Below are 10,698 nucleotides of genomic sequence, written 5' to 3'. Positions count from 1 at the left end.
AAATTATTTTTAGAATCAACGAATCTCCTTCATATTAAATAATTTAATGATAATATGCATATCACATTATAAAAACTAATTTGTAATATTAAATTTTGATAATCACACTGATACTCTATAAATTTATCGGATATGATATCAATCATTCAATATCATGTTATTTTTTTATATTTATTTGAAATTAAATTTAACTTTTGAATTGATTTTATATTTGAATTACTAACACTCAACAAAACTTCTAGGTACCAAAGAATTTACCTTAAATTTTTGGATATCACAACAAAAATAAACTTAGAAAGATTGTTCATTCAAAATAACTATAACAACCACCTAAAGAAATGTCAAAACTCCTCCTTTCCCTTTCCAGCATTCTTTCTCCATTTCTTTTTCTTCTTATTTACCATTATTAGGACTTGGTTTTGTATGAATGGTGTAGAAGATTAGGGATTCAGTTGATATGAGAAAGAGGATTATGAATTTCAGTTGATATGCAAAAGAAGATTAGATATTTCAATTGATATGAGAAAGAAGATTGGAGGTTTTCAATGAGGAAGAATACAACCCACTAAATACAAAGATAAATTAATCCAACAAATAGCACAAAAAATTTAATCCTACAAATTAGTACTTCTGACGTGACAATAACATAATATTTATCGAGGGAGTCACGTAAGTACTTAATGTGTCACTCAGACATTCTAAAGGAATCAATTAACATAATGACTAAAATAATTGACTTCTTACCGTTTCAATGACATTTTTGCTTAATTACAAATTCTATTGACTAAATTAATCAAAAAGAAAATTTCATCGACTAAAATGGCTCAATGATACAATTAAAATAAAATTACATTTTGAGCTCTAATAAGTAAAAATATATAGAGTTTATATATTTTGTTTGGTTTTAATTACTATATGCATTGATAATGTAAAATAATTTTAATTTTATATTGTTATTCAATTAAATGACATTCGTGTAACATATTTTTTAAATGTATATATAGATATTTATATGATGAAATATGATTGAATTTGTGTGAAAAATAATCAAGTGATTGAATTAAAGTGATTTAAAACCTTGAACATCTCTAACAATGTTATAAAAATCAAACCAAACATCAAAATAGAGAGATCTCGCGATCATATATAATTTAACTATTTTAAATTGTTGGAACTAGAACTAAACTATAATCAGATCATGAAAATAATCAAATTGTAATAAAAATCGATACAAGGTTCAATCAATTGAACCATCAACTTCAATTCGACTTTTAAAACATTTAACCTTATTTTCGAAAGGATTGTCTAAATAAATTGAAATATCAACTTCAGTTCGATTTTTTAAAACATTTAATCTTATTCTCAAAAGGACTCTCTAAATCTAAATGTTCGTCTAATAACCTAATCTAATAAAATAATTAAAAGCCGATAATCATATCATCATTTGTGACAACCTTTGTTGTAGGAAGGCTCTCCAAATCCAATTTGTTGCCATAATTTTGTTTAGATTCAGTCCATGGGGTAGGTAGTATGACAGCCTCATGTTGTGCATTAAGAATGTGTCTCATTGTATCCTCACTCACTCCAAAAGCAGCAGCAAGCTCAGGTCCCATCATAGTCTTCATGAGTGAAGTAGCACCCACCAAAAATTGTGGCTTGTTCTTCCTTGATGAAGTGGTAAACCCAAAGAAATCTAGTGGTTCATTCTTTGATGCTATTTGGCAAAATGCAAAGTATCTTGGTACAAAGAAAACATCCCCTTCTTTTATATGTGTGTCCATTGCATTGCTTCCATTTGGAAATACTATTTGGATTCTACCTGAACCTTTTACCACCATGCCATACTCTGTTGCCCTTGGATTTACATGGGGTGTCATCATTGATCCCTATATAGATTCAAATGACACTTTCTAGTAAATAAATATGATTGACATATTACATAGTTTCTTATTTTATTGATAACGTAAAAGTTATCAAAGACTTAAATCATGATGTACAATTGTTGTATAACGCATTAATTGTGAGGAGTCTTAAAATATATTTAAATTGAGATCTCTCATAATCTAATAGTCCTCGTGGCTAATGCACCATACAACAATTATAAATAATCCAAACACCTTAATCTAATAGTCTATTAAAGACTTAAAGTGGAAACCTCTACAACTATTGTTAGGTGTAGCAGTTGCAAGGAGCATCATATTATGTGGGGACCAGAGTCTTTCATAATTTAGTGGTTCTTACAACTGCTGCACTATATAGTAGCTGAGCTGAGAAGATTCAAACACCTTAATCTAATAGTCTATAACCAACTACATTGTAAAGTCAATTATAAAAGATCAATTTTAAGCTTGCGTACCGGTTTGAGATTGACGTGATAAATGCCAATGCCAGAAGTTTTGAGTGGAGAATAATCGGAACCGTCTAGAGCAACGCTCCAACCATAAGTGTTTTTGAAATCTGGTTTTCTGTCGTAGAGGTTGCATGAGTGAGGAGATTTATGGGAAACTTTGTCCTTTTTGTTCTTTTTCATCTCATCCCCAAATACTGATTCCAAGAGCTTCCTCCAAGACCAACTTGGTTGTGGCTTTTCTTCTTCTTTTTCTTCATCATCCTCATCTTCTTCTTGATCTTGCACCAGTTTCTTCAAGTGGTTTAGTTTTTCATCCTCTTTTAGTTGAAGAAACTTGTTCCATAAGCTTGAGGCACTGACATGTGAATCACCTATGTGCACAATTGGACCCTCATGTTGTCTTGTGAAGAATTTAATCAACTCTGCTTCTGATGCCTGTGAGTTAGTTCATTGTTAAACACATTAATTAATTTGCCAATATCTTCATGTCTATGTTAGAATCTTGTGTTGCTTTCTGCTTAGCACAGACACTTCAAATTGAAGAGGTGTTTGGTAGTTATCCAACACGCTTTGGTGTCTGACACGACACCAACACGAGGGCGATATTTATACTACATTCAATCACTTTGATTTTATTAAAAGTGAAGTTGTTATTTTGTTAGCTTACGTTAAAAGCAGTTTCTAGGATTTGAGGCTCGAAACCGGAAAGTACTGATACTGGAGCTCCTCCTCCAATATAGAAAGACTGCAAACATATAAACAAACCATAATATATGCATGGATTAGCAAGATAAATCAAATCAAATTATTTATAATGCATCACTAAAGTATTGATTAATTATACAAAAATGCATATACATACCTGAAAAATACCTATTCCCAAACTCTCTGAAGGATCGATGCTGCAGATAATGTGAAGCTTTTGAGCCTTTCCAATATTCAATAAATAGAATGCAGAACCAGCTGGAATTTGATACACATCCCCCCTCTTTAGTTCCCTTTCTGCTAGTTCATCCTCATATATGAATCCCACCTTTGCTTCCCCTGAAATCCATTTCCATGTTAACTCCTAAATTCTCAAGGATTTTGAACTATAGCTACATCAAGGTTCTCTATTAAATTAGCTGTATGACTACATCAATAAGTTGTGTCTCAATGTGATATCAACAATCGCATTGCAACCTATCAACATTGAGATAAATACATGGACATGATATTAATACTAACATTTATATTAACATGTAGATATCGGCAATAATTAAACAAAATGGAAGTTATTAGGGTTAAGTTCATTTTTGGTTTTCTTAGTTTTTACTCATCGTGTTCATCACAATTTGCAATATAATATATTGCATTTAATTCGCATATGCAATATCACACTATTTAACTTGTATGTGTCGTCAGACACTAAATAGGCCTTAAATATGAAGTATTGGTGTTATATTAATGTGATTGCAATTTAAAATACATGCCATTAAGTTTCAGACAAATTCTAAGGTAGACGTGGTACATTAGACAATAGTTAAAAGTCATATTAAACTTTAATGATAATTTACGACACTTCTCATAAATATTAGTTAATAATTTTCCTCGTCTTTATAATTGACTCATAATCATCGTTAGAATTTTAAATAACTTTTTAAACATTGATCAACTGTGGACCATCTATAAAGGTGGTACACCACAACATCGTAGTAGTTTGGTTATACCATACTTATCTAATCACTTTTCTTCCAAATGTAAGGAAGCACAATATATACTAGTGTTACTCATGTCCTTTCAATCTATTAATATTTTCTTAGAGCATGTGTAAAAGGGATCATTCTATGTTACCTGAACGGACAAATACAATGAGAGTGGAATCAAGATATTGAGGAACAAAGAGAGAACTTGGTTCCATATTAATGAAGCCAATGTGCAAGCGTCTCTCAGAAACTCTACCACCATAACTCTCCAACACTCTCATCTCCCCTGCATCAGTCTTCACCACACGCTTTGAGTTTTGCAACAAAAACAATTTCTCTGGCATTTGAGGCCCATGATCTTCTCTATCTTCATTCTTTATCTCCCACAACCCCTTTGTCATGGCCACACCATGACAAAGAATAAGAAGCATGATCAAAAGGGTTGCTTTGTCTCTCATGATTCTTTATTTGCTATTTTTTGATTGCTTACAATTTGAAGCTTTGAGTTATAAAGAGAAGCAATGAGTTTATTTATTTATTATTATTATAATAATAATAAAGATACAAGAGTTTTGAGGGGAGACACGTGTCAGCCATGTAGAAATTTGGGGAGCTTGCTAGCCATGTATTCTGCATATGGAATGGAGTTGACATGTCTCATGTGCTCTAATAGAGAGAAACATTCGATGAAAGAAAAGACAGAGTCTTACCGTTGAAAACTTCTACTATTTCAATACTAATGTCTTGCTTAATATGACTTGTACTCCTTTCTAATATTTTCCTTCTTATTTGGTGTTTTGGATTTAGAAAATGAATTCAAATTGTATTAATAAAAAATGAGTTCAAAAGTTGGATAAGATTATCTTCTACTTTATATTGGAGTTTCAAGTGGGAATAAGAAATTATATATTAGATTGAAATATGAGTATGGAGCAACATTTAAAAACCATATTTATATTTATGATATTTTAGACATATTTCAAGAAATAATTGAATGATGAGGTAAGATAGTAAAACATTATAATTAATTTAATAATTAATCATATAACGCATGTTTTTTATGTACTATATTATTAAAATTACCAAAGAAGCATGATCTCAAATTTATCAAGTATAAATTAACATAAACTTAGAAAAACATTTAGTATCTTTTATTGTGTTGGTTTATCCAGAATAATCGAAATATTTGGATTCATAGCTAATGATTGTTTATCTTAAGCAACTAATATTTATTAGTTTATGGCTCTTTCTCAATTAGAACTTGTTATATCTAAACATTCTTAAGCAACTAATATTTCGGATTTATTTTTTTGAGGTGCCACTTTTGACATATCTGATGTTGTATATAAGACAGCAGCTGACTTGGGTAGCCAGCAAACATTGTCCAAGGGTTCCAAAAAGGCTGTGCAACAAATAACTTCAAAATCTCTCTAATTCTTTGCCATGAAATTGTAGTGGCGTTCTTTGATGTATTGTACCAAAGCTTACCATGCTCTTGTCATTGAAAAAAGTCGCATGAATGTTACACTTGAAAGTGCTCATAGTTGGCTTCACCCATCTACCATAGAATGTCGCATGGATGGATTTGTTGTGCGATTGGATTGGACCAAGTGAGCATTGTTGCTCAAGATCAAGACATTATCGATATTATGAAAAATTGTAGTATGCTATCTCAATTTATCTATGTCAGCATGATAGTATAAAATAATCATAAACCTTATTATACCATGCCTTTCTATTTTAAATCTTATCTAAAATACAAGTTGAGTTAGAGAATGATATGATATCATAAGAACATAATTTACTAATTTATTTAAAAAAAATATAATTTAAAAAATAGAAAAAATAATAGTTTCAAATATAAATCAATTTTAAGCTATTAAAATAAAAAATGTACACTAAAAGAACAAAAAATATTAAATTAAAACATATCAATATTATTTTTAACAATGTGTATAAATTTTCTCATAGAAGTAATTTTATCATTTTATACAAATTAAAAATTTATCGAAATTAAATACTTAAAATTAAAAATGATTTTTTTATTAAACTCATAAAACTAAAATGTTAATTTAATTTTTTTAATATATTAAATATAATTACCTTACAAATGTAATGAATTAAGTATCATTATTTAACTTATCTAAATATAATACAATAATAATATTTAATTATTATTTTTTATCAGCAGCATATCAAACATAGAATATAAACAATATGACACCATCAAATCTTTATCCTTATGCTTCAAACTATCTTATACAAGTATTAAATTTTTAAGCTTTTTATAAGTAGTATTATTTTAAGTTAAAAAAAAGTATTATTATCTTTTTTTTAAATAAAATGGATAAATTTTATTTTATTCTATATATATAATCATTTAATTGATGTTTACTTCTTTAAAACTAAAATCACTATTTTTGAAATAAAAATCGTCTTATGTATAAATATATGTAAATGTGTATTTAAAAAAATTATTTTATTTATTATATAATTTTTGAAACTTAAATATAAATAAAATAAAATTCTATTCTATTTAATATTGTTGTTTCAAAAATTATTTTTTAATTATTTGTTTACTGAAAATCATAATTTATATACAAATATATTGGACTAAAACCCTAAACCCTTATTAACACTAAAAAGTTACAATAATACCAAACCAATACCTAAACTTAATTCAGTTTTATCTTTCTTCCTCTCTCTCTCTTCCAGCCTTCCTCTCTCTCTCCCCCTTGTGTGCTTACAAGTTACAGCCTTCCTCTCTCCCTTCCTTCTCGAGAATCAGATTCACAAATCACGACAAACGCGCGGTCGCCTCACTCTGCCTCCTCCTCTGCTCGCTGCGGGGCTGCGGCCGCCTCTGCCTGACTGCCTCCTTGGTCGTTCGTCGCTCTCTGTTCGCCGCAACCTCATCTGTCTCCAGATCGCGTTGCTGCTTTGTTCAAAAGGTTCGGATTTCAATTTTGTTAGTGCTGATTTTTGTTAGTTAGTTTTGATTTGGAATTCTGTTAGTTCGAATCGTGGCTCCTCTGTTATAGGTAAAGAGCAATTTGTGTGAAAAAATCAGGATGTTTGACAATTGGGAACTTGATTCTGATAAATTTTCATAAAAGCATCTGCCACATGGGTATGGTAGCATGTGGATCTAGACTAGTAATAATAGACTGCATCAATGAGGAGTCTGATTGTGTTGCAGCCTGGAACGTAATCAATTGGTAGGTTATTTGTTCATATATTTCATTCAATGAGTCTGAGTAGTATGATAGAGCTGCGTGTTTATAAGTCTAGTGGTATCGAAATTTCTGTAATTAGAAAGCATGATTTGGGGGATTGTTTTCCAAAAACTGAAGCTAAAGTCATCCATATTAGACACGTCTAGTGGTATCAAAAACTGAAGCTAAAATGGAGCTTTTGTAACATACAATGATTTTCAGACACGTTAGTTTATCTAATACATCATATTTAGTATCTTAGGGAGTCTTGACATCTTGGTAACATCTACCTGAGATGCTGTTAGGACACACAATATAGCTTTCTCAGTTGAATATAAAATATCAGTGTTTTTGGGTTTGTTGCACATAAGGTGTTTGATTTTATGTCTATATAAAGTGTTTGAGTTTTTTTGTTGCACTTTGTGTTTATTACAACTTAATTTTTTGCTATATAATATTATTTATATATTTAATTTATATATTATATTTTTATGTCGGTCACCCCAAGCTTTTTAGTCAAGCTCCGCCACTGCTTATGTATTCTTCTTTTATGCTGTTTCAATGGTTGTTTTGATTCTTATTTTGAACATTTTAGTTTAGTTTTGATTGTCTTTTTGGTATGTTGTTTCATTGAATTATTGTTTTTCTATTCCGTTGAACTATTTTCAAACATCGTGCCTATTTTGTGAAGGAGGAGAAGATATTTTTTTTAAAAATTGTGATTTGTTTTTGCACTGTAACCTTGAAATCATGACTTGCAAATGATTTTCTTTTAATGAATTTTGATTATAATGAATAAATTATTAATATTTTTGCAAGTAAAAATAAAACTATCACGAGGTTTATTTTTTAGAGTTCCCTGAGGGCACCAAATATCTTAGGACTGGCCCTGGTTCCACATGAACTAAAGCATGTGGGTTCCCTATGAATTTGGTGAGACTTATTTGAATTTTCACCAATCAAAAAGAGTACAAAAGTGTATGCTAAAGAGTGTGCTGGTAGCATTATTCTTTATGTGTTCTTATTAGAATCTTAACATGCCAAAGTTCATGTTAGGATATAAAAATAGGTATAATTAGGAGTTTGTTAGTAGTTATGTTCCTAGGTTGTTAGTAGTGGTAAAGGTGTAACTGCTTTGGTGTTTCTAATATTAGTTAGTTAAGTTGGACCTAATCCCTATCCTAATGTATTGGAAGTCTATAAATAGAGGTTTCCACCCCTTTAGAAAGGATCTTTTGCCAAATTAGAAATTGAATGGTGTAAATTATTGTAGGAGTGTATCCGCTTTTGTGTATCATTTTCTTTGGAGTGATTCTCTCCTATTATTTCTTATCTTTTTTTCTTTCTAAATATTTGTGTTTTTCTTCTTTCTCTAAATCCTTGGAATCCAAATCTTGGGTTCCTAACCATTCATTTATTTTTACTTGGTTTTCGACAATGATTAATACTTTAAAAAAATATGTTTCAAACACAAATACTGATACGAATACTAGACACTGACAAGTTGACACAGGTAATAATTTAAGAAAATGAATTAATTGAATGTAATCAAGGTGTTGCTGTCCGTGTCGAACACTGGGACACATCTTCAATCTGATACGTTGGTGAATGGAACACTTCACAATTTACTATGCTGCAATCCTTGAAATTTTGTTCAATAACTTCAATTGAAAATGTGTTGCAGTCATGGTTCAAAAAAGTGGCAGGAGGCAGAGTCCAAACATTTTGGTGACTGGTACACCAGGGACAGGAAAGACAGCCATGTCAACTGCTCTGGCTGAAGCCACTCAGCTCCGCCACATCAATATTGGAGATTTGGTCAAAAAGAATAACTTGCATGATGGGTGGGATGATGAGCTTGATTCTTACATTATTGATGAAGATTTGGTAAGCTTCCAATTTATCTCTCTTGTTTGGTTCTCATAAACTTGGTTTGTTTTGAGGATGTTTAGATTCAATACAATGAAGACTATAACTATCATTATTAATTTTGAGGTGGCGTTAGATATGCTGTCCATGGAATGCTTTCCTTCGGGTCTTATACTATAATTATCATTATCAAATTTGATTTGTTTGTTGTTAGTTCTCTAATGTTTAGTCCTTATGCATCTATCCTTAACCACTGCCTACCTTCACTGATTTTGTCATCTCTTCATTATTTTTCCATAATATATACTAAATGGTGAAATTTCAGTTGTACTGTCTTGATAAAATGCTGTTGTTTATCTTGTGTATATAGGTCTTACAAATATAATTTTATGGTTTTTTTTAGGTGTGTGATGAACTTGAGGATGTTATGGAAGAGGGTGGGAACATTGTTGACTATCATGGCTGTGATTTCTTTCCTGAGCGATGGTTTGATTGTGTCGTTGTACTTCAAACTGATAACACCATTTTGTATGATCGCTTGAGTAAGAGGTATGGGAGCACTTATTGTTGAATGTCGATTTTTTGATTCTATTCTAAGTTTTGGCATTAACATACTTCCCCATCTCTATGACAGAGGCTACAAAGATTCAAAGCTTTCCAATAATGTCGAATGTGAAATCTTTCAAGTTTTGCTCGAGGAGGCTAAAGAAAGTTACGCAGAAGACAAAGTTGTTGCAATGGAAAGTAATAATATTGAAGACATTAGTAGAAATGTTGCAACTCTGACAGATTGGATCAGAAATTGGGCTTCTCCACCCCAGTCATAAAAAACAAATATAAGTTCAATGTACACACCATGGGATGAAAATATTATGGGTTCATGCCTGAATTTGCAATCTTGTAGAATTACCTCTTACAAGTTTAGATGAGGCATTAGTTTTTGACATTCATGTTATTATGGGTTTTAAATTAGACAAAGGAAAGTGTGTTAAACTTTTATATGGTTTTACAATAATGAATTGAGTTGAGATAGCTAAGGAAGGTTTAAACATACTGGATGGAGCATGGTTAAAAGAGTTGGTGAAATTTATAACCAAAAAAGTCAGTGAAATTGAAGTAAAAATAAGAGTTAGTATTTTTGTTAGTTGATTGAACAACGTATAACTTTCTACCAACAACCATCTTTAATATGTGGTCCATTTAAAAACAAAACATGTTTAACACTGGATCACATGTCCTTAATTACGACACATACTCATGGTCTTTGTAAGTAGTTTAATTGGTGAGTAAAGACACCAAATTTTTTTAAAGAAATTTCTAGATTCGAATTCGATAAACTAATATATCTGTTAATTTTCAGGCCAAGTTTACAAATCACAAATTTACTAGAATTAAATTTTAATAACTCAATCCATCTTTTATATCAATCCAAATTGGTCAATCTATTATGCAAGACTATTTTGACGATTTTAATCTAAATTTCTAAGTTTTCATTTCTTCAAAATGGAGGTTATAGCATTTCATTATCAATAACAGAAGCAAAAGACTAAGAATAAGCCATATCAATATCGCATTTGCA

At 30.5% G+C, this 10,698-nt stretch overlaps 2 protein-coding genes across 3 annotated transcripts; one reads left to right on the top strand and one right to left on the bottom strand.

Moving 5' to 3' along the window:
- Window positions 1-1,188: 1,188 nt before the first annotated feature.
- LOC101494720 (vicilin-like seed storage protein At2g28490) lies at window positions 1,189-4,535 on the bottom strand. Its single transcript, XM_004487082.4, has 5 exons — window positions 4,184-4,535; window positions 3,213-3,394; window positions 3,018-3,095; window positions 2,357-2,785; window positions 1,189-1,886 (listed from the first exon to the last, which is right to left on the bottom strand). The coding sequence occupies exons 1-5, from the start codon at window positions 4,491-4,493 to the stop codon at window positions 1,419-1,421; spliced, it is 1,467 nt and encodes a 488-aa protein (XP_004487139.1). The 5' UTR covers window positions 4,494-4,535; the 3' UTR covers window positions 1,189-1,418.
- A 2,177-nt stretch (window positions 4,536-6,712) lies between these two features.
- LOC101494405 (adenylate kinase isoenzyme 6 homolog) lies at window positions 6,713-10,156 on the top strand. Of its 2 annotated transcripts, none has more exons than XM_004487081.4 (4): window positions 6,713-6,986; window positions 8,935-9,137; window positions 9,523-9,668; window positions 9,754-10,156. In XM_004487081.4, the coding sequence occupies exons 2-4, from the start codon at window positions 8,937-8,939 to the stop codon at window positions 9,944-9,946; spliced, it is 540 nt and encodes a 179-aa protein (XP_004487138.1). In that variant the 5' UTR covers window positions 6,713-6,986; window positions 8,935-8,936; the 3' UTR covers window positions 9,947-10,156. The 2 variants fall into 2 exon arrangements, with proteins under 2 accessions (XP_004487138.1, XP_027191383.1); XM_027335582.2 differs by lacking the exon at window positions 6,713-6,986 and adding an exon at window positions 7,124-7,253.
- Window positions 10,157-10,698: the final 542 nt, after the last annotated feature.

The sequence above is a fragment of the Cicer arietinum genome, chromosome 1, assembly GCF_000331145.2.
Source record: "Cicer arietinum cultivar CDC Frontier isolate Library 1 chromosome 1, Cicar.CDCFrontier_v2.0, whole genome shotgun sequence".
Classification (NCBI taxonomy): Eukaryota; Viridiplantae; Streptophyta; class Magnoliopsida; order Fabales; family Fabaceae; genus Cicer; species Cicer arietinum.
This window is presented reverse-complemented; position numbering and strand designations above follow the sequence as displayed.